Here is a 24,173-nt window from a genome sequence, read left to right on the forward strand (position 1 = left end):
ACGATTATGTAAACAATTGTTGGTTGCTGCTCTGTATCATTGGAAGTTTGACCGTCCTCAATAGTATAGACAAAAGTAGTGTCCACAACACTTTGCATCAAGTTGTATAAAATACAGAATATGAAGAAAATGTATACAATACAAAACAATTTTGCAGTTGTCTTTTTATTTCTTATCAGTCAGGTTTTTAGAGTTTCTGTATTTTCAGTCAAGATAGAGCATACACCCGCACCATCAAAAAAAACCTGAATATCCTGTAAGAGTGGAGACAAATACAAAATTCAGGTGCTTCCATTCAAGCGGCAAGGGAACACTGAATGGTCTGATGAGTACAACGATCGTGTGAATTGTTTACAAAATGCCTTCACAGTCAATACATTTTAAGCCAACTGATTATCTGATAACACAAAATGATAATCCCTCCAGTAGAGTTGCAGAGACTTGTTGAATCTGTGCTGAGAAGCACTGAGGTGGCTCTCGCACCTCACTAAGACCCTTCATGTTGTTTTTGTCTTTGTCACACACTTGTATTTGGGCCACAATTTATTTTGATAACAACCAAATTTAAGAGATCTTTATCAGTATTATGATCACATATTTACAGTCAAATTTTTATTGATCTTGGTCTCAAAACTCCAGTATTGACGGAGCTCTATATAATATACATGAGATAAGGGATTTCAAGCTTCCTATAGAATCTAGTTTGAATCTAACATCATCATTCAGTGGGACTGTGGAGTTTACAGCCACACCAAAAAGTGAGCAGTGTAAACTACAGCACTTAAACAGGAATACCCACAAAATAATGTGCACTCCCACCACATTAAAACACTGAATCTGTAAAGCATGCTGGGAGCTTAATTCAGCAGCGTGTGGGTATTTATCTCAACAATGTTTATTGGTGTGTTGTAATATCCTCAGGCCAAATTAGTGCCCTCTGTATATTGCAGCAGCAACGCATACTGAGAGCAATATTCCTTCCTTCAATTTACACCCTTTACTATTTTCTCTCATCAGTAACGTTCAAGTATAAAATTGTTTATAATCCTTTTGTCTTTATCTGATAGTATCTTCTCAGTGGAGAGGATACTACCCCCCAAACTAGGAATTCTGTTTTTTTCTTTCTTCTGCAATATAAAAACACTTGGATACAGCTTATGACTGCACCAACCAAGGATCGAGTACATGGAAAAAGCCTGCAAATCTTTGAACTGGTCCTGTAAACTATACATTTTAACAACATGAGACCTAATTTACTAATTTTTTTTTAGTTTTTTTTTTTTTTTTAGCTTTGACAGAGACTAATTAAGATTAAATCAAATGAAAATGATTAAAAAAGCTCCAAGAATAGTTTATTCTTGAGAACTGTTACCACCATAAAGCAGAATTCACACGTCATTTCTATGATTTTGGCCAGTTCTTAGACTCACTTGTGTACATGACTCCCCCAAAAGCTCCAGGATGGAAAAAGAAAGCCAAAGCTCAAACACTTTTTGGATCTGCAGGAAGATCTACAGGCTATGAGGGTTAAATTTACATTTAAGTTCATCATTTTGTTACCCGGGAACACCTTGAACATAAAAGATTTAAAACAAAGTTAGCAAATGTCAATATTCCATCATTTTTTTTACTTATCTAATTACATTTTATGTCACTAAGCTCAGCTTGTCGCTTGGTTTTCTGAGTGTAATGTCATACATACAAGTGAGAACAGTAAAAATGTACACCCACAGGCCTTAGATACAAGGCTGCAATCAATGTAAGCGCTTTCTTTGATGGTTTAAGTAAACCATTCGCCACTCTTAATAACAATGATTGTTGCAGACTGTTTTCCATTATATGAAATACAGCTATGGAGTACCACTCTCTGCCTTAACTGCTTACAAGGAAAGCCTGTTTTAAGAGGGTCATAAGAGATTAGACTTGACATCAAGCGACATACATTTTCTTCTGGTGTGTTAGAATAGGTATCCTCTTACTGTAGTAACTCGGATGAAGAGGTTAGGATTTTTACACTGTATCAAAAATGTGTTTATTTTAATAAATAAATATGCTAATAATGAAAAATCCAGCGGAGTAAAGGGAAAGTCACTTAGTACATTTACTCAAGTACAGTATTTAAGCACAATTTTAAAAAGGAACTTGTAATTTACTTGAGTATTTCCATTGTATGTAACGTTGGACTTCTACTCAAATACATTTCAAATAATTAAATACAAATATTGTATTTTTTTTACTTCAGTACATCAGTGGTAGAAGTAGCAGTCAGACCCTTTACTTAATTAAAAGTAGCACTGTCACACTGTAAAAATTATCCATTACAAGTTAAATAGAATTATTAATACTAATTAATATTTTAGTTCTTTTATGGACCTAAGTGATTAATCGATAACATATTCGGCAGATTCATAATTAATAATGAAAATAATCATCAGGTGAAGCCATACATGAAATATCAAAAGCTAAAGTACTCCTACTGTTTTATATATAATCCTATTATTGGATTATTATTACTGAAACATCAACAAGTAAGAAGCATTTTAATTGGGTCAGTTTGAACCACTTTATACAGGCCTGCTGCTGTGTAGTTTATAACAACAATGCATCATATTTTATATTTATTTATCATTGTTTTATACGTAAAAAGTAGAATATGTTCCTCTGAGATATAGTGAAATAAACCTACCTGAAAAGTGTCTCCATCACTGCTGCAAATCATTTCCTAACACTGTGAAGGTCTTCAGCGTAGATGACAGTCAGGCCTCCACAGTTTTGATCTGATGAAGCCACTGCAGCCTCAGTGATGCGCGCTGTGTTTTTTAGCGGGTGATATTTAAAATAAAATGACGTGGACTGTAGTGTGCGCCAATGCCAACGGAGGGGGGCGTCTCCAAATATTTTGTTACAAACACGAATCCGGAGTAAGGAGTCTTTTTCCTGGGTATGTAACAGCTGTTTAAACTAAATAATATTAACTATACTGATGATAAAACAAAGTGAACGATGTTTATTACGAATCGGAAAAGCGCTCTGTTGTCAGTCGCGCCTTTTGTGTCCTTATATGAATTGAAACGGGGGGCTTTTATGCTCGTAAACGGGCAACAGAATAGCCAGAAAACATAACGTGGTATAGACGGCCAGATCTGTAAAAAGACGTCATTTTGTTCGGCTAGTAAACAATCTCCCCCGGGCTGTGTAATGAGAATCTGAGGCACCCCGCTGTCTGGAAGTGGAAACATTTTGTCTGCAGCGTTGTGTGAGCATGTAACGCTTGTTTGCAAATGGATCTGTAGTGTGGAAGAGAAGAGGGGGGGGAGAGGGAGGAAGACAGGTTAGACATTTTACTCCCGACTATTTGAAGTAAACAAAGAATATGATTTGTTAAACGCGCGGCCGTCCTCTCTGCAGGAAAAATGGGGCTGCGTTTTTGTGTTTTTTTTTTTTTTTTTTTGGAGAGAGAGAGAGGAGGGGGGGACACGGGGAATGGCGTGCCGATGTTTCCATACAGCGACGCCGTAGTTCCCGTTTCGTTTGACTTTGGCATTGTTTAATAAGGGCAACTGGATCAGCTCTGTCCGCCGTGAAAAGATGCGCTGATAGCCGCCTACAGGCCACGGCTACTTCACCGTGTTCCTCCAGTGTTACCAGTGATGCGTTTTGGTGCCATAAAGCCTTTTGTTTGGAGTGTGGCAGCCTGCGAATACGCACGTCCACCGACGCTGGCTGGTTGGCTGGCTTGCTGGCTGTGGGGCTCGTTGATCCTCCTTAAACCGTGCAGTCCGGTGTTGTGTGTGTCGGGGGGGTGGATGGGGGGGATCTCCACAGCCCGTAACAGCTCGGTGTCTTGCATGCTTTTGCACAAACACTAAAAAACGACTTGTGAAGCAGCCGATAAATAGTCTTACAGCGTACGTTCAAAACAAGAAAATCAGCTGTATGTTTTAGTCAAATGCTGGATTTGGTGTTCAAGCGTATATTTTGCAAAGGAAGCTGCAAACATGCGCGTAATTATGTTGGGGTTGGGGGGGGGGCAGTCGGGATAGTGGAGTACTCCGAGTGTGTGTGAGTGTGTATGTGCTGCAGCCTACGGTCGCTGCTGAAGCTTCTGCCCGGGCTGGAAGGAGGAAGGAATCCCGGGCTGGTGCTGCAGCTCCGCCTGTCGTGGGCGATGGTTTATTTAGGAGGTTCCACCTTTTGGAGATTTGTAATGACTATTGCGTGCAGTGATTGGCTGCTTTGTCCACAAGGAGGCGGGACATAAGTACAAGAGGTAGACTCGCTCCCTCCTACACAGTCACGTGTCACCAAAGTCCAGGAAATAGATAGATAGATAGATAGACAGACATAAGAATATAAGGACACTCAAAGAAGTAGATAAGAGATAAAACAAAAACATAAATAACTACAATCTTAAACTGAACTAAATCTCAAATTTAGGACCATACTCTAAATTGGAGATGCACTGATACTAATACCCAATATTGGTTCAATACTGACTCAGATAGCTGGATCTGGTATCACTGGACACATCAGATACCATTATTTTAATACATAACAATTCAGTAAATTTATATCTATTTATTTGTTACATCTAGTTTTACAAAGTTAGGAAAGCAATGTTTAAGTCAAGCCTGATTTTATACATAAAAAAATGATCCCAGTCTCCTCCACACAGTGAGGCATACAGCTTATCAATTGAACACTGGTGCCGGACCAGTACTCGGTATTGACCAATACCCAAAGCCCAGGTATCTGTATCTGTACTGAAAAAGTCAGATCAGTGCATCCCTACTCTAAATAGGTTATAGAGCCTGCATATATAGTGCCTTGTAGGGCTGGGTGGTATGGACAAAAATCAAATATCACAATATTTTTGACCAAATACCTCAATATTGATATTGCATCAGTATTGTAGGGATGAGTATCGGTGCAGCCCAAGATAACGTTCTGTAAAAGTTTTATTTTGTTCCAACCAACCCTCCACAACACAAAGATATTCAGTTTACTTTAGAAGACTAAAAAAAACACAAAATATTCACATCCGAACAGCTTGAATCAGAGAATTTGGACTTTTTTTTTTCTTAAAAAATGACTCAAAGTGATTTATCAATCATCAAAATAGTTGGCGATTAATTAACTTATCGATTAATCGACTAATTGTTGCAGCTCTAATGGTATGGTATGGTATGGAAAGGCATTTAATTGGAATTACATAGATGCATATTGAAAACAGTCAATTTATACACAGTACAGGTATGTAATATACACGAGGCTGAGTACCAACTGAGCAAAGGGGCAACTAACCCCCAGCAAGTCCCTGGTTCACTGTGTGTCAGTTACTATTTGGTAAATTGATTACTTAAAAATGTGTTTGTGAATTTGCACCATAGAAGTATTATATCAGCTGGGCCCTGCATTTTTAGGCAATCTTGTGACCCATCTTGTAGGGGGGCCATGTGTCAAAACATACATTTAATATTGTAACATCTTTATTTGTTATTTCATAATGTTTTTGGCTATCTCACCTTCATCAGGGTGGTGCCTGAGGTTGCTTCCTTTTCCCTTCAATCCATTTCACCAATTTATAATGTGATCAACAAGTCACCATATAAACAAAACATCATAGTCAAAAGCTCTGATGTTTGTACTTTTTCATCTCAAGCTAACAATCAGTAAAAAAGTTAAACATTCATCTTCCAATTCAGGTAAATCAAATTCTTTATTCAAACTAGTATTTCGAGGCGGTGTATTTAAATCACTTCCATTTTATGTATAAAAATATAAGTTTATATTATGCTCACATAAAGCGGCCACCTAAATAAAGTTGTGTGATTTATGAATTCATTACCAAAAAACTAACTGACATACAGAAAGCCGTGTGTGTGTGTGTGTGTGTGTGTGTGTGTGTGTGTGTGTGTGTGTGTGTGTGTGTGTGTGTGTGTGTGTGTGTGTGTGTGTGAAGTATGTAACAAAAAAAAAAAGACAGTTGTGGTTTTGGTTTTCAAAGTGCAAGTGGTACGATATCTACTTGATTTGACTATCTGAAGCTTCATATTAGCTTCAGATAAACTTTTAAATACATTTTTGCACAGGAGGAGGACTGTGAATTTTGACTCCTATCACTTACATTGTAAATACATTATGAAGGAATCTTAACAGTAATCATTCCTCCTCTTCATACAGGAGGAATGATTACAACTAGAAAACCCTATTTCAATGTGCATTTGGGCACCTGAATGTTGTTTTAAGACAGACTTGATAAAATATGAACCCTTCCTTTAAAATGGACAAGAAAAGCCTGATGCTTCACTGAGGAATGACCAATTTATGTAAGAAATACACATTGAGTACAATTATTATTGATCACATGAATCATTTTTATCTTTATTGGCCAAGATTGTTTATGCATACAAGGAATTTGACTCCAGTTTAGTGGCTCTCAACATACTTACACACAAAAGTCCTCAGAAAGACACACAAGGACAACAAGCCAACAAAGATAATTAAACATAAACATATCACTATTATGTACAAGGAAGTGGCTTAAATAATAGATATACAAATATATAAATAAACAAGCGGACAACAACATACAATGTCTATATACAAGTGAAAGTGTTTGTGTGAAATAAACAGGATACAAATAAGGCTAAGGTGTGAAGAGTGCAAAGAGTGCTGAGATTGAATGGTTTTAAAAAAGTTACTGTATATACATACAATAGGTGGTTATGTACCGTATATGCAGCCTGTTCAAATATAAAGTAATGGCTCAAATGTAAATATATAAAATCTGTAGGTAAGGAGAAAGAGTGTGTCTGACTGTGTACTGGAGTATTGGGGAAGTCGAAAAGTGTGTTCTTCAAACAAGTTTTGATATGTTTATTAAACGTAAACGTGTTTCATACAGCAATTTCTCACCATACATACTAGTGGGAACTCCTCTCTTCTCCTCTCCGCTCACTGGCATTGTCGCGCTTCAACTCAAAATGGGCGTGCTGGGTAAATGTACGATAAGTCCTTGATTGACAGCTCAAACTCACAATCAGGATCCGTCGCCCCGCCCTTCTGCGGATCCTCCGGACGAACTGTCCAATAGCGTGTGCCGGGGGCGGGGTTATATATAAAAAACCACGCCTCCCTCCACAGCTAACCGAACGGAGATTGTTTTCCTCTCTCGGGGAGATTTTCACTTTGCAGCTCACACAGCTTGAATTGTTTATTTTTTACAAACACACGCCACCGATAAGTTGCTTTTTTCCGCACATACGTCGCTTCGGTGTCTTTTTCCCCAAGCAGGAGGTGTGGTGGTTAACGGATTATTCAGAAGCATCATCTGCGAACTTCGGCTTGCCATTTAGGAGAGAGAGAGGGGGTGAGTTCAGCTGAATTCATTCAGAAAGCTAACACAGCTAGCTGCCTACCTACCGTTAGCAGACGTTTTAAGTAAACTACAAGGGGAATCGGTGTTTCTTTACATGTCACTCACTCGTAGCTACAACTGATATGAGCTCTCTAAGAAATCGATAGCTAATGCTCGCTTCAGATTGTTGTTTCAGCTACAGCGAGCCACATCGCTAATGGTTAGCTGCATGTGCTTCCCCGCTAGCCCCGGATGATTCTCGCTGTCGGGCTACTCATGTTGTTTACATTAGCTAGCAGCTAACTGGCAGCATAAAAACCCTGCCGACACACAAGTTATGGGTGAAGTTAATAAAAATAATCACCTGTATGTACTTTTAAGCTGGATAGGCAGCCAAACGGGTAGCAAGTGAGGTACTTTTTCGTGCTTACCTGCTTGACACGGGGTGTAATTTGCTGCTCCTCCTGCGCCACGCTCTAAATGGCGGGCGTGAGGGAAGCGCCGTGCTGTAACTCGAGGTCGGTGCTTGTGTGTTTGCTAGGCCGTAAAGGGGATGGTGAGGAGCTGCCGTCGGACAACGGCTGGTAGCCTGTAGCAAACATGTCTGTATTTGCCTGTACGTGACTACAAACGCTACTAGCTACGCCACATGAAGATGAAATATCTATAAATACTCGCAGCCTCACTCTCTCCGGCTGCGAGAATGTGTTGGTGAGCAGCTCAGTTCGGCTCCACTGTCGGAAGTGTTTACGAGTACACTTCAGTTTGACAGCCTTTATGTCACTTTTTTGCTCGATTTAAAGGTTTTATTGAGCGGTATTTATTCTATCCCGGTTCGTCTTTCATTCAGAGGCTCGGGACTCGGTGCTGTCTTGAGGAAGTTGTGAATGGCAGACCGACTCCCACGTTCCCACACAGCACCTGTTTGTTGCATCGGTGACGTAGAGTGTCTGTAGATTTCATTGGCTGCAGAGGCTGCAAGTTTTACATTCAGTGCATGTTAACATTTAAGACCCATTTAAGACGTGCTTTTCACCACTTTTGCAGTAAATCAGCTCATCACTAAAAAAAAAAAATAGGAGATAAAAACGGCAGCTGCCTGAATATGTGCAATATAACATAAACTCATTCCTTTATCATCTGTAAACCCAAAACTGTTGGTGTGGGTTTCACAAGAGTTTTCAAGGAATGCTGTCCCAAATAGCTGAGATTTGATTCAACATTTACTATTAGTCACCATATTCTCTATTCTTTATTCATTAAAAAAAATTAAACCTTAATTTTAAATACCTGTTGCATTTACGCTACCTTTTCCTCAAGCCCAGGGAACGCAATTTCATGTATTCATGGGTAGCATTTGAAACCGAAAAGTATACACGAAACTGTCATAGAGCTGGGTATCAGTACTTGATACTTTTAAGGTATCGACGGAAATAACCCAGTACCAAGTAGTATCGAAACTCCTCCAATCAAGCAATACTTGCATTCGATCCTTTTTGTACCCAGATCTAGAAAAAAAATGACTATTTGTGTAGTTTGGCCCACAGTCAACCACTGCAAGCGTACTCTTCAGTTTAATGATTGGCCCACTACCGCAGCTAAAACCCGTACAGTTATTTAACAAATATTTAAATAATTTGAACACTTTCAAAATGTATTTCTGCAGAAATCATTTAGATGGGGAGGAGTAGTGACATTTTTTGCAACTTAATGCTTCCATTCACATGATTCACATGGGTATCGAATGAAGTAGAAGAAAAGGGTATCAAATAAAGTACTCTGTTTGTATCGGTTTCACTTTAAGACTACTGGTACTGGTATTCTTTAAATGGTACCCAGTCCTAAATTGTGGTGAGATAACAATAAAGGTCCTTTAATCCCTGAACATTTTAGGCAGAAAACAAATCTTCAATGAATAAAACTGCTCTTTATAACAAGATGGGTGAATTATATGAAAGTAATAATAATAATAGAAGCAATATAAAAATAAAACAACAGAGAGAATCCATTAAAGGAACAAAAGCTTGTATATTCAGGTTGTCGTGTCTCGTGTGTTGTCTCTTCGTAACTGCTTTCTTTTTCCTAAAACCCCCCTCCTCCAATTCTTTCACACACATACAAATTTTTCTCATTTTCATGCTTTTGCTCCACCATCTCTGTGACGGTCCTGTGGCAACGTAGCTGCTCCGTCTGTTACCTATGCAGCAGGGCGTAGCTTAAGTTTTAGGCCGTCATTGTTAGAGAGGCCCAGGACATCATCGAGTGTAATCAGACACTTTAAGTCAGTCTGCAAAGACACACACTGCTTTCATCTTCTCTCAGGGTAACTTTGCTGAAGTTCCCGAACAAAGAAACTTCACAAAAGTATAACACAGATAGAAACAGTCGTGTGTTATAACGTGTTGAGATATCAATGAGGTCCAAAGGAGCGGACTTCTGTGGATTATCTTCATATCGTCAGGTGCTATGTAATAATTCTCCTCCTCAACCAAACAACATAAGTGGCTAGCTGGCACCGTGTTGATTCATAATTTTACAGTTGAAGCAAAAATTACTGCCACATGTTCCTCACCAAACTGCTGAATGAAACCAAGAGGCTGATTTAATGGATTCTGATAACTTGACAGAGGTCTGCCAGTGTGAAATAAGGTCCATATGGTGCTCTTCATTCCCAGGTCTCTCAGCTCTCACGAGTATGAGTTCATAATGAAGCGGCGACTGGAGGATCAGGAAACGGTTTTTGCGTCCCAGCAGCGGCGCCTCCCTGGCAACGCGGAGGCTTTCCAGCATCGTGTCCTGGCCCCTGCTCCAGCCCCAGCTGTGTATGAGGCCGTGACTGACAACATGCAGCCCACAGCAGGCGTCCAGTACTCCGTCCCCCAGGGATACCAGGTATATACTGCATGTCCACTGCAAGTCTCTCTAAAACTAGGTCATATAGAGAAGTTTTACTCATACCGTAGGCTGTCAATTTCACCCCTGTTACAGATACAGAGACCGAAGCTCTGTTTTTTTCCATCTGGAAGCTGTCAGTATCTCCTTACTTTTATGAAGAGAACTTTCTGTACATTTATTGCACGATTTACATAAATCTGTTTTTTTTGGGGGGGGGGGGGGGACAAGTTTAAGTGCAAACTGACAGATGTCTTTCTACCAGAGTATGACTATTTGCTGTTCCTCCAACAACAGTCTCTGCTTTCCCAGGTTCCCACTGTGGCCCAGAACAGTGGAGGGCATGGACACACCCCGAGCCCAGCAGTCCATGGGGGGTCCCACCACCACAGCCCTGCAGTCCAGTCCCACGGTCCCGCGGTGATGTCGGGGCACAGCCACACGGCTGCTCCTCAAGCCTCCGCGCAGGGCCAGCAGCAGTTCCAGAGGCTCAAGGTCAGTCGGCCACTTTCGCTTTGAAAGGTTCAGGGTTACATTCGTCAAAACCTGTAAATGTCAAGAAGTTTTCATGCCAGGGAAGTTATTGAAAGTAAATATCCAGGCATTTTTTAGAGGTGCAAAGGAAATTTGTGTATTTTTAGCCCTTCGAATGTTTAGTGGAATTGTTGGTTGATGGTAGTTTGAGAGTCTGGTTAGTTAAATGGCGAGTTTCCATTGTTATAACCTGACTCAAGTGGCCACAACAAAAAGGAGACACACCATGTCAAAGTTTAACCAAAGATATTTATGTAAACGAATTAAACCAAATTAAAGGAAATTAAAGCACTGAATGATTAAAGTATGAGGCGTGGAAGCCTGTGGGATCAGTGGTGGATGTGATGCATGGGTGTTGTGTGTGTGTGTGTTGGAAGGTGCATGAAAGCAAAAGAAATAACTAAGGCAGCATAACTAAACCGAACCAAAACGGGCGCCTGAAGGGGAGAAGCGAAGAGCTGCAGCAGCAGCAACAAGCAGTCAGAGGAGAGAGAAGCTGCGGCCAGGCCACACCATTTACCCCCAATCGTATCTAGCCATGCAAATATTTTTAAGTGTGCAATTCACCAACATTACAGTGGTTATCAGTGGAATTTCATTAGCGGTTCTCAAAGCAATGAAAAAATGAATTTGGAAAACTACGTCTTTTTTTCCAGAAACTGTGTCCTGATTAGTCAGAATAATCCACAGACTCTGCTGTGAAAATACTGAAATGTGCTAACAGTCTGCACTTTATTCTGACTTTCTTAAACTTTTTAGAAACTTTTTAAAAATGTGTCAGTTGCCACAACAAGACTAAGCTGCCTTTCAATAAAACCTGTGTGACACATGAGCAGTAATGAATTTACTTTTTTAAACATAACAAATCAGAAACCAACAATAATTAATTGTGTAGGATACAGTGCAGCAAACTCATTCCTTCCACTAGCTACGATTATTGATTCTTTAAATCAATCAGCTACATTTGCGTTTAAGGGTTACTTTCATTTCCTGAGTAGAACGGTGCCTCCGTGGTATCTGTCACACTGATCAGTTGTGTGTTGAATCTTACAAAGCGTGGCAAGAATTTACCAGCATTTGTTTGATGCTTCTAGATAACATCAACCCTGGTTTCATGTGCAGGACATGCTTAGAATATGAGATATTATCTGAGATATTATAAGTTTTAAGACCTGGGTTTTTTCCAGTATCCGTCAAGGTTTCAGAATGTATCTTCTATATGTTTATGATAGTGTAGGTGCCCGTTCATTTGTGTAAGGTGCTAATTTTTCATTGTTGTCTCTTACTGTGAGGATTTCGAATGGTTAATATCAAACTCAGGGCAGTGATGTCAAATGAATGAAGCAGAAAAACAGACTTTCCCTCTTCTCTCTCCAAAAGGTGGAAGATGCTTTGTCTTACTTGGACCAAGTCAAACTGCAGTTTGGCAACCAGCCTCAGGTCTACAATGACTTTCTGGACATAATGAAAGAGTTCAAGTCTCAAAGGTGAGGACATGATTTGATTTTTACATTGGCTTGCACTTTGAAAATTTGCCTTTTTTTCATGTGTTGATATTTTCTAAAGTAAATGGTTCCCATGTATCCCACAAACTGCTAAAAAAAAAAAAAAAAATTGACAACGTTTTCAGATCTGGAAAAATTATGGAAAGTGTTGAAAATAATTGGCACATTTGCCATTTCTTGAGAGCAAACGGTCTGTTATCCCTATCACAGCCGGCTGCCACAGTTCAGAGAGTATGTGCCGCTTTTAGTTTAGTAAAACTCTCAATGCTCCACAATGTTGAGAGCTTTTAAATACATACTCGGTCAGATCTCAGCCATAGAAGAATGACAGGTTATACAAGACAGTTGAAATGCAAGATTAAGTTGATAATATACAGGACTTTGATATTTAATTAAGTTGAAATTCCCACTATTTACAGGTAAGGAGGATTTAAGTTATTTGTCTGTTTTTCTGTCTCCAGTATCGACACCCCCGGGGTCATCAGCAGAGTGTCGCAGCTTTTTAAAGGCCACCCGGACCTCATAATGGGCTTCAACACCTTCCTGCCACCTGGCTACAAGATCGAGGTCCAGACCAATGACCTGGTCAACGTAACAACGCCGGGTCAGATCCACCACATCACCCCACATGGCATTTCAGTCCAGAACATCCCCATAACAGGAGCACCTACCCAACACCCACCCCAGCTCCCGCCCACTGCAACCACCAGCGCTCCGCCCCTCCTGACGCAGCCCACCCCTGCCAAGATGAGCAAGGTGAGAATCTACATAAGGAACTTACACTTTGTTTGTTGCGCAGCATCTTGTAAAATACCCCTAAAACCTTCAATGCTCCGCCCCTCTCCTAGCCTCTTCAGCCCCAGGCGTTGACACCAAGCAGTCAGAGCAATCCGTCCATCCCTGCATACACCTCTCCCCGCTCCCCGCCCATGCAGCTCCACCCGCCGCTCAGTGGGACCCCCACCGGTCCACCCCTGCAGAACAACCAGCCAGTGGAGTTCAACCACGCCATCAACTACGTCAACAAGATCAAGAACCGCTTCCAGGGCCAGCCCGACATCTACAAAGCCTTCCTGGAGATCCTCCACACGTACCAGGTCAGAGTTTATGATCCGACACACCTGCCCCCTAAAGACTTTCTGGAGTGCAAGAACTTCTTAGTGAATGTTTCAGCAGTGACTTCACAGAAATCTTGTATTCATTCACTACAGAAGGAGCAGCGTAATGCTAAGGAGGCAGGAGGGAACTACACCCCGGCTCTGACGGAGCAGGAGGTCTACGCTCAGGTGGCCAGACTCTTCAAAAACCAAGAGGATCTTCTTTCAGAGTTTGGGCAATTTCTCCCCGATGCCAACAGTTCAGTGGTGAGCAGAGTTACGATACTAAGTTGACCCATCTTCTTGCGTCAGTGCAGAGGATCTAGCAGTCACTTCATAAACTCCTCTTCACTAAATTAAGCTTTTTATTATAATTCAGATATGTCACAATTATGAGTTTTACTCTCCAGATCATTTCCTTTGTAGTATATACTACTTTTCATGGCATTTAATTAAAAACTTTGTTGATATCATGTTGTGTAGATGGGGGTTCTGTCAGTATTTTTCCTAGCAAGGGGGAGCAGACGTAGTCTTGCTCTATCAGTCGTACCCCTGTCTTATCAGTACTGTGTTTTCTCTTCAGCTATTGAATAAGACAACAGCTGAAAAGGCAGAGTCTGTACGGAATGATCACGGTGGAACCGCCAAAAAGCTGCAGCTCAACAACAAACAGAGGCCCAATCAGAACGGCTGCCAGATCCGTCGGCATCCAGCTCCAGGCAGCACACCCCCCGTGAAGGTAAACACGCTCTCTTCATTACTGCTGTCGTCAAACAGTACTCGCATCCTGTTTCCACTTAATTACCATGTTTTTTTTTTTTGTCTCCCGTTGTGGGATTGTTTTTGATTACTGTACCTTTTGTCTCTTCATTTCCATCTCGGTAAAACGCTACAGAAGAAGCCCAAGTTATTGAATTTGAAAGATCCGTCGGTGGCAGAGGCCAGCAAGCATGGAGTCGGAACAGAGTCGTTGTTCTTTGAGAAAGTGAGTTGTTGGTATACTGTTTATATAGTTTAAATCCATCCAATTTTTTTTGTTTATGTAAAATACAGTCATTAAATGAAAAATATTAACATGGAAAGAAATGAAACAGATCTGTGAGTAAGGAAGATAGCATTTTAAATCAAAACACATGCTGAAAAAAGCAGAGCAAAGAGCAAAAGTTTCAACTGTACAGATTGGTAATAACATTGTTTTAAATATAAATTTATCACCAATGTCTATATGAAGTGCACATGAAAAATTCTTAATTCTTAAAGATTCTTAATTTAATTTTGATATTCTTTATTCAAAGTAATAAAGTTTTTGTTTTGCAGAAAATATTTGCACATGTGAACCTCCAGTAAGCTCTGACATCAATGGTTTTAATATTTATTTCTCATCAAAGGTGCGTAAAGCCTTGCGAAGTGCAGAGGCCTACGACAACTTCCTGCGGTGTCTGGTCATCTTTAATCAGGAGGTGATCTCCAGGGCTGAGCTGGTGCAACTGGTGCTGCCCTTTTTAGGGTGAGTATTCTCTCTTGACATATCAGATAAATGTCTTCCTCACAGCACATTGTATTTCTCATACTTCATTTTTTTTAAACTTAACGCTGTCATACAGAAAATTCCCTGAGCTGTTCAACTGGTTCAAAAACTTCCTGGGATATCGGGAAATGTCCCACATCGAAACGTACCCTAAGGAACGGGCCACGGAGGGTATCGCCATGGAGATTGATTATGCTTCCTGTAAGAGGCTAGGCTCCAGTTACAGAGCACTGCCCAAAAGCTACCAGCAGCCCAAATGCACCGGCAGAACTCCACTTTGTAAAGAGGTGAGAGAAGCATTCAGGCAGAGTTTAGAGTAAACATCCAGAAGGTTTAGAAAAAGTCATAAACTGTCATATGACACATTTACTGATTATGGACACTCCAGTTACCTTATGTCTATCTATCTAAAAGTCTGTAGATTAGATTTGGAAACAAGATTTTGTTGGCAAAAAGGTGCCAAAAAAAACACAACAGCACACACAGACTTTGAGATAAATAAGTAGATGACAAAGTGTTTGTTTCTGTCGTGTACAGGTCTTAAATGACACCTGGGTCTCCTTCCCCTCGTGGTCAGAAGACTCCACTTTTGTCAGCTCCAAGAAAACCCAGTACGAAGAGCACATCTACAGATGTGAGGATGAACGCTTTGAGGTGAGCAGGAACATTAAGCATTTACAGCTTGATGAGGTGACATCATCAAAGACAAAGGCCGATATCCCAGAATGAAAAATAATTTTATTCCAATAGATGTCACATTTTCCTTTTCCAGGAATTATTTTTTTCTCATTAGTGTCTTAAAAACATCCCCGAACAAAGACTCGGGAATTACTCTAGAGACATTTCTAATTGGCGAACAGTAAAACATGTGAATATTTGGAAAATCAAGGAACATCGTGAGCCTTTTTAATGAAAAATAAAGGACATGCAGGCTCAGCAAAGGATAATAAAATGCTTGTGTTTTCCACCCTGCAGCTGGACGTTGTGCTGGAAACCAACCTGGCTACCATCAGAGTCCTGGAGACGGTACAGCGGAAGTTGTCCCGCATGTCTGCAGAGGAGCAGGCCAAGTTCCGCTTGGACAGCACGCTGGGCGGCTCCTCGGAGGTCGTGCACCGAAAGGCCATCCAGAGGATATACGGAGACAAAGCACCCGACATCATCGATGGTCTGAAGAAAAATCCTGCTGCTTCTGTCCCCATTGTGCTAAAGAGGTGGGTGTTTAAATAATAATACATTTATTTTGACTGATCGTGTTAATATTTTTGTTTCATTTTTTATTAGTTGATTAATGTTTGTGGGGAAAAAACAACAACATAAAGCTGTTTTTTCTGTTGAGGTTGTTCTGTGACTTTGATCGTGTATTTCTGAGCAGTGTGGTGAATCATCAGTAAGGTGCATACACGCTCACGCACATGTGTGGGATTCACAGGCTCTCTGTTTACACAGTGTAGTAAATATGTGTACACCAGCTTCTTTTTGAGCCCAGACTGAGGTCATGAGCCGCAGCTTATAAACCCTCACTAATCCACACAGGAAAGAAAAAAGCCAATGTGACGTCGGAGTGGTGGATTTAAAAATGGTGCTTTTATAGACTGAACTCTCCATCGTGGCAAAAAGATTTGACAAGAAGTCACTTCTTTAACTGTATTTATTATAGTTCTCCTGCCTGAAAAAAATAACGCAGCAGATGTTTGCATCATGCTGTAAAGATGTGAAGTAACAAGCGAGACTGGACGCTCTGCCACCTTTTTTTAAATATTGTTTTAAATGTCACTGAGAGGTTGTTCACATACATAACTTCTCTACTCAGGTTAAAGACCAAGGAGGAGGAGTGGCGGGAAGCCCAACGAGGCTTCAACAAGATCTGGAGGGAGCAGAACGAGAAGTATTACCTCAAGTCTCTCGACCATCAAGGCATCAACTTCAAACAGAACGACACCAAAGTGCTTCGATCCAAGTCCCTGCTGAATGAAATCGAAAGTATCTACGATGAGGTAAGTTATCGTAGCGATATAATACAAACTGCTTTAAGAAACTGCAAACCAAATAGGAATCATAGTAGAAACAGACTCTCAGATGAAGGTGGGAATCACAGAAAATTTGCTCTGTATCCAAAGAGTTGTCATTGAATTGTTTCTCCTCTGCAGCGCCAGGAGCAGGCGTCCGAGGAGAACGCCACCCCGCCAACGGGCCCCCACCTGACGCTGGCGTACGAGGACAGCCAGATCCTGGAGGACGCAGCGGCGCTCATCATCCACCACGTCAAGCGCCAGACCAGCATTCAGAAGGAGGACAAATACAAGATCAAACAGATCATCTACCATTTCATCCCCGACATGCTGTTCGCGCAGCGCGGCGAGCTCTCCGACGTAGAGGAGGAGGAGGAGGAAGAGGAGATGGATCTGGAAGAAGGCGCCTCCAAAAAGCACAACGGCGTCCCCGGCAGCGGGAGCCCCTCCAAGTCCAAGCTGCTGTTCAGCAACACGGCGGCACAAAAGCTACGCGGCTGCGACGACGCCTACAACCTCTTCTACGTCAACAACAACTGGTACATCTTCCTGCGCCTGCACCAGACGTTGTGCTCGCGTCTGCTGCGGCTTTACGGGCAGGCGGAGCGGCAGATCGAAGAGGAGGTCAGGGAACGAGACTGGGAGCGGGAAGTCCTGGGACTCAAGAAGGAGAAGAACGACAATCCGGCCATCCAGCTGAGATTAAAGGAGCCCAGTGAGTAACAAGAATAAAATCTAAAGCGTCTGTGTCTCTACTTTAACCGTTCTGTATTGTGTTTGTTGGGTACAGACTATACATTTTGTGCCATTTTCCAGCTTTTTGCCACATAATGAACATTCCTCTTTTTCCTAGAGAACATTTTTCAAATATTTTGGCAGTTTTTCAGTAAACAAATATTGAAAAACTGAATGAACAAAACATTAAAGTGAAGTAAAGTACAAAAACTTACTGCATTGGACAGAAGATTTGGAGAAACCGCTTCCAATATGAGCACTGTTTGTCAAAAATGATCCATTTGAAATCCAGGTAGTCTTTCTGTCATATGCTGATCCACTTGTGATTTTTCTCGTCTCTAGTGGACATCGAGGTGGAAGATTACTACTCGGCCTTTTTGGAGATGGTTCGGAATCTCCTGGACGGAAATATGGAGGCCTCACAATACGAGGACTCGCTGAGGGAAATGTTCACCATCCACGCTTACATCGCCTTCACAATGGATAAGCTCATCCAAAGCATCGTCCGGCAGGTAAGCGTCTGTTCTCTCTCTCTCTTCCATCCAGATCTTCCATCGAGATCTGAATGGTTGTTTTTCCAATCCAACGCCGCTGCTTCTCTCCTCCTCAGCTCCAGCACATTGTTAGCGATGAGATCTGCATCCAGGTAACGGACCTCTACCTGGCAGAAAGCACTAACGGCGCCAGCGGAGGAACCATGTCCACGCAATCTTCGAGGAGCTCCGCCGAGGCCGTCTACCAGCGGAAAGCCGAGCAGCTCATGTCTGATGAGAACTGCTTCAAGGTAAATACAGAAATGCAGAAATGTTTGCTGTAATTGATCCAGAAATTGTGACAAATTGAAAAGTCAAAAACAAATGACGAGCGCCTGAACTCAGCATTGAGCTTTCGCCTTCGTTGTCCCGTTAACAAAGCAGCCGAGTTGGTAAACATAAACATGTCGCCTACAGTTTACTACTCTCATTTCTGAATATCACTCACAAGAATTTTAAAGCTGCTTAAGGCCACCTGCCGCCAGCATGTCAATTTGCTCTTTGACCTATTTTGAAAGCTTGATTTTACAGCTGATATAACCTGCTCGCTTCACACACAAGTGTATCCACTTTTGTCAAAAAAGATCCAATTTTGAAGAGGACATCTGAAAACTAGATCACTCTGGAGCGATAGTTACATTAAACATTTATATCAGGCTGGTGTGTGAACTCCAGCTGGATGTAAAAATGAAGAGAGAGAGTAGTCTCACAAAATACAAGTCACATAATGTCCATGTTTTTATATTGTTCTCTGCTTTTTTTATTGTATTTTTATTAGAAATTTAAATGTAGAATGAGTAGAAGAACTAAAATTAGACAAAATATTTGGAAAGATGGCACGACTTACAACAAAAATTCACGATTCCAACTCAAGATATTGAGTCATTTGGTTTGCACCTCAGCCATCTGATCCCTCAGGACATGCTAGCTTCTTTACTTCTCACGCTGAATTAATTTTGCTCTCACATGCGACGTCTTTGTCACTTCCTCAGGTGATGTTTCTGAGGAACAGAGGCCAGGTGCAGCTTACGGTGGAGCTGCTCGACACGGAAGAGGAGAACTCCGACGAGCCCATGGAAGCCGAGGTAAGAAACACATCTGAAAGTAGTTGAACGTCTCACAGCACTGCTGGCTGTAGGTTTGAAAGTTTTTGCCCCATGAGCAAAGAGTTTGGTGGAATAACTTTTTTCAAAAGCCAAACTATATACATCAGCATTTTTTTATTTTATTTTATTTTTTCACAATTTTACAAGCCACTTAAGATTTTTTTCTTATCAAGTAGAGTCTCTGTGACGGCTGGCAAATTGCAAAAATGAGGAATTGTGCAAAGTCCCGACCACAGTCGTTGGCTTTTGGCTGGTCTTGAATTCTCACACTGACATTTAGTGGCACTGAATGATGTTTAAAAAGGAGTTTAAACGTCTCATTTGGCTTCGTATGTCATAATCGGTGATATCTTTGATTATTATCTTCATTTTTTTATATGAGGATATCAATATGCAGCAAATAAATGCAATGTTTTGTCGTTGTTTTCACATTTTTGTCTAGTAAGAAGGTCCACTTTCCCAGCTGGAGTGGAAACACTAGTAAGGACCTTTTGGTAATGCTGGTGCAATATTAGTGTTTATATACCGAATCTGTGTCTTAAACTTGTTTGGTATCTGCAGCGCTGGTCTGATTATGTTGGACGCTACTTAAACCCAGATTCCACCGCTCCAGAGCTGAGGGAGCATCTTGCTCAGAAACCAGTTTTTCTTCCCAGGTAATTTTTGTTTTGTTTTGTTTTTTTTAGATTTTCTATTCTCCTTTTAAACTAAGATTGTAGTTTTATTTCTTTAAGTACAGGACATTTGTAAAACACGTTGCTGAGTTTCCGTTGCCGCAGTGAAAAAGCTCACTAGAGTACCTTGTTGCGTAAGCTGTCCGACACATCTCTACCTATGAAAGTCGAATTTTAAAAGCCAAAACATATGAGTCCTTTTTGATTAAATTAACTCTCATCGATTTGTTCTGACACATTCTTGCTTGATCTCATTAGTCACTCTCATCACGTATGTCTCCGCGCCCGTAACCAGGAATCTGAGACGGATCAGGAAGTACCAGAAAGGCAGGGAGCAGCTGGACAAAGAGGCCTGCGAGGGCGGCAAGAAATCCCTGGAAAAGGAGAAAATGGAGTGCATGTTCAAGCTCAACTCCTACAAGATGGTCTACGTCTTTAAGTCTGAGGATTACATGTACAGACGCACTGCCCTGATGCGAGCTCACCAGGTATTTACCCGCCTTTTTTCCTGCTACTAATCATTTCTGCAACTAATTTCATAATACAGCTCTTCTTACAATGAGTGTGTATATACTGTATATATATATATGTTTATATGCAACGTAATTTCACATCTTTGCACAGACTCAAAACCAATCAAAATATCTGTAACTCCATAAATCATAGTGGAATATAACAGTCTACAGTTCCTTATATGGTTTTTGTTAAAGGGAACTTTTGCCACGTTTTATATGGATGTCCAATCAGTGTTGATAGTAAATGTAATCAACTGAAGCAATAAATTACTCAGTTAGTGCTATATTGACTGAGAAACTACGTCACTGTGCAGATTAAATGACGGCGCTGGTGCCATAAGAACAACAGGTTCACAGAGAATATTGGCAACTACTGCAGGCATTTTTAACACTGTATCCCTAATTCAGATAGCTAAAGATGATCCTTTGAAGCTTTGTTAAACCTGCACTTAACCAAGGTCAAGTATAACGTAAGTAAACATACCAATGTAAATTAACTTTTTAAGCAAAGCAGAACACTAACATTACATTGCTGCCTCTGATTGTTTTCAGTTCAGTGTTGGTTTCAATAGCTTGGCATCGCTCCGCAACAGTGTTATTACATTATGGTTGGCTCTGTGTATATCGCTGTCTTTCTGTAAGCTTTTAACCAGGAATTAACAAACTATACTGTATAACACAGCTGAGCTGACAGATGAATGTCGGTGCTTTCAGTCACCAGTAAGAGGAGCTCTAATACAAAAAGCTGCTCAGTCACTTATTAATCAGTACATTCAGTTCAGCTTGAGGATTCATTCTTAAAGATTCTTACATCTTTAGTGCTTAAACGTGACATATCATATCATATGCACATTTCCAGGTCTATATTTATATTCTGGGTCTCTACTGGAATATCTTTACATGATTTACAGTTCATAAAACTCTTTATTTGACTTATACTGAGTCTTTACACAGCCCTTCAGTTCAGCCTCTGTCTGAAACAGGCCGTTTTAGCTACTGTCTCTTTAAGGCCCTTCTCCTGATAAGTCGACTCTGTTCTGATTGGCCGATTTCCAACGGCTCCAGAGGCTACGTAAACAAACAGTAGTAGGATTTCACTTCTTTTTCTAGTTCTTCACTCAACGGAAACTTCTTAAATACAACAACCTTAGCAACAAAAAGACTACAGAACAGCCCTGACTTTTGACTTTCAGGGAGTATTTTACATATATTCACCTCAAGTTTTGGACCTTTGACCTTGTTAAACATAGAAATCCTACATCATCGACAGTATCCAAAATAACAGAAAACCCCAAAAAGCATCCCCTTTAAGAGTCAAGTCCTAAACTATTTCCGTTTTATTTTTTCCCCACTGAGTTTTCTAACAACAGGCCAGTAACCTCCCTCTCCGTTCCCCACAGTCACACGAGAGGGTGAGCACACGGCTGCACAAACGCTTTAACGCCTGGGTGGAGTCGTGGGCCAAGGAGCACGTCACCCGGGACATGAACGCCGAGACCAACAAGTGGCTGATGGGCGAAGGACGCGACGGCCTATTACCCTGCACCACCAGCCGCCAGCCAGAGGTCCTTCACTTCATGAACATCAACAAGTACCGCGTCAAATACGGCACACCCAGCAAGGCGCCGTAACTAACCAGAGCCAAGAGGAGAGACAAGGAGAGAGACTCATTTCTTTGGGTGGTGTTTGGTCTGAAGTCAAACAGGTCAGGAGTAGAGGTAGGGACGAGGACTTATTAACGTGTTTTTAAGGCCGACATGGGAGCACAATTAAGCTAGCTACCGTGTATGTTGCACCCCGGGGCGGCAGGATTACTGATTTTACCAGCGTTTTTAGCTGGGCCCATTTTTGCGCAGGGCCTTTGGTGCCAAAACTTAGGAATGGTCATGTCCCAGTCGCAGACCTGAGCTCTTACCAGCATTCGGAGCCACGTCTCAGACAAACTTCCCTGAGCCTTTTCCACAGGGGGCTTAGCGACAGCGAGGCAGTGAACTTGTGAGAGTCGTAAGAGAGTGGTGCTTTTTGTACTTTTATCACACCGGTTTAGCTTTTTTGACTGACCGTCTTGTCTGAAGCCATCAGAGTTAAGAGCTCCATCGAAATCAATCACACAGGGATTTCTCTATGATAGTGTTTAACAAACTATACGGTGGACAAGTGCACTTATATTTAGAAAGAAGAAAATGTCGTTTCTAAAGTTTCGTTTCCCCAGATTGAAGGTTTGGAGGGAGCTCAACAAAGTCAAGAGATCTGGTTCAGACATTCCTGCGTTAAGGCCAAATCACAATTATATATGTATCACTAGATGGGAAAAAGGGTTACATTTCCTTTTTCCAAAAACACATGGCAGCATTATTAGAAACTGTGCCTGAGCCCCAAACAGTATTGTCGGGTTAAAATCGAAAAGCACTGTTGCGTCTTATGTAAAAGAAAATTAAAAAAAAAAACAGAAAAAGAAGAAAAAAGTTAGCCTCACAACACTGTTTGGTCTCAGACTGTAAAATTGTATAGCTTGTGGATGTCAGATACTGACATGTATTCCAGTGTATGTGTTGTGTATATATATTATATATAGTTCTATTAACACAAATGATCCTTGCCGCCCTGGAAGTCAACCTTTTTAAAATGTTGCTGGCAATGCCCTCCGCCAATACACCAGCTTGTACACACACATAAACACACACACATACACATACATACACACACTCGTCTCATTCTGGGAGGACTGTCCACATGCCGCTCACGTTTGTAAATACACTGTACATAGTCTCAGACTTTTTATGACAGATCTGTGTTGTTGTGCTAGTAATACTTTCCAAGCTTACTGTGGACTTTAGTGATAAATGGCTAAAGTTAGTATGTATATGAAAAAGAAAAATGCAAGACCATTTATTACAGTTTTTACCAAAGGGAGTTGATTATAAAAAAAAAAAAATAGCTGTTTTCCCCCCTTTGTGTGTTCCTTTATGTCTTTTCTTTTTAATTTCTGTAGTAAAAAAAAAATGTGGAAAAGTAGAAATGTATCCAGGTCTTTCAGTTTTTATATATGAAAAATAACATTTTTTTTTTTTTTTCTTCTGAATGTGACATTTGGTTGGTAAAAATCACTGCCCCCCCCCCCCCCTTCCTTCCCCTCCCCCCCTTTTTGACATCCAACACCGTCCGTGGTGCTGGTGGGACTCATTTCAGTCTTCAGATGAATGGACTCCACAACGGTCTCACCTTGTGATGTACGCTTCCCTCCCTGGATAGATTTCTGCTGCAAACATCACCCCCACACCATATTTTTGATAATGGAAGAAGTCACACGAGCATGTCTTTAGTCCCTTTATTTAGACATTATTTAAAGTAATAATAAAAATGACATTTGTAGCCTACGTAGCTCTTTGCGGAGTTGTTGAGTGATTTATTTATTTTTCACCCTTTCATCCGGTAACTTCTGTCATTTATGTTCCGTTATAAACTGGAAGGAAATACTCACTACACCACTTTATTCAACGCAATAAATATACAGATTTGTCTCGTTTTTACTTCTATACTAAATTAAAGGTGCAGTGTGAATCAATGGCATCTAACGGTGATGTTGCAGATTGCAACCAATTAAATACTCCTCCCCTTCCAAGCATGAAGGAGAACCTACGGTGGCTGTGAAAAAGGCAAAAGTCCCTCTCTAGAGTCAGTG

At 41.0% G+C, this 24,173-nt stretch overlaps 1 protein-coding gene and 1 long non-coding RNA gene across 5 annotated transcripts; one reads left to right on the forward strand and one right to left on the reverse strand.

Moving 5' to 3' along the window:
* The first annotated feature begins 2,734 nt into the window (after positions 1-2,734).
* Positions 2,735-23,872, forward strand: sin3aa (SIN3 transcription regulator family member Aa). Of its 4 annotated transcripts, none has more exons than XM_067590404.1 (21): positions 2,735-2,941; positions 10,036-10,252; positions 10,550-10,747; positions 12,167-12,273; positions 12,753-13,047; positions 13,140-13,388; positions 13,503-13,655; positions 13,972-14,127; positions 14,284-14,373; positions 14,777-14,895; positions 14,993-15,203; positions 15,454-15,570; positions 15,892-16,130; positions 16,730-16,913; positions 17,067-17,643; positions 18,006-18,175; positions 18,274-18,447; positions 19,189-19,281; positions 19,864-19,958; positions 20,272-20,464; positions 21,892-23,872. In XM_067590404.1, exons 1-21 carry the CDS (start codon positions 2,844-2,846, stop codon positions 22,120-22,122), a joined length of 3,966 nt encoding a protein of 1,321 aa, XP_067446505.1. In that variant the 5' UTR covers positions 2,735-2,843; the 3' UTR covers positions 22,123-23,872. The 4 variants fall into 4 exon arrangements, with proteins under 4 accessions (XP_067446505.1, XP_067446506.1, XP_067446509.1 ...); XM_067590405.1 differs by having other exon boundaries at positions 10,565-10,747; XM_067590408.1 differs by having other exon boundaries at positions 20,235-20,464; positions 21,892-22,030.
* Positions 6,865-10,028, reverse strand: LOC137183389 (uncharacterized). The gene is made up of 2 exons (XR_010928462.1): positions 7,792-10,028; positions 6,865-7,346 (listed from the first exon to the last, which is right to left on the reverse strand). It is a non-coding gene; the product is annotated as an uncharacterized lncRNA (long non-coding RNA).
* Positions 23,873-24,173: the final 301 nt, after the last annotated feature.

Source organism: Thunnus thynnus, chromosome 5, assembly GCF_963924715.1.
Source record: "Thunnus thynnus chromosome 5, fThuThy2.1, whole genome shotgun sequence".
Taxonomy (NCBI): Eukaryota; Metazoa; Chordata; class Actinopteri; order Scombriformes; family Scombridae; genus Thunnus; species Thunnus thynnus.

Bases quoted from the DNA above. Each gene is read 5' to 3' on its own strand.
- sin3aa (XM_067590404.1), top strand. From the start codon at position 2,844: ATGACGTGGACTGTAGTGTGCGCCAATGCCAACGGAGGGGGGCGTCTC. The intron at 18,176-18,273 runs GTAAGCGTCTGT...TCTCCTCCTCAG, and splicing joins TCCAAAGCATCGTCCGGCAG to CTCCAGCACATTGTTAGCGA. The intron at 18,448-19,188 runs GTAAATACAGAA...TCACTTCCTCAG, and splicing joins CTGATGAGAACTGCTTCAAG to GTGATGTTTCTGAGGAACAG.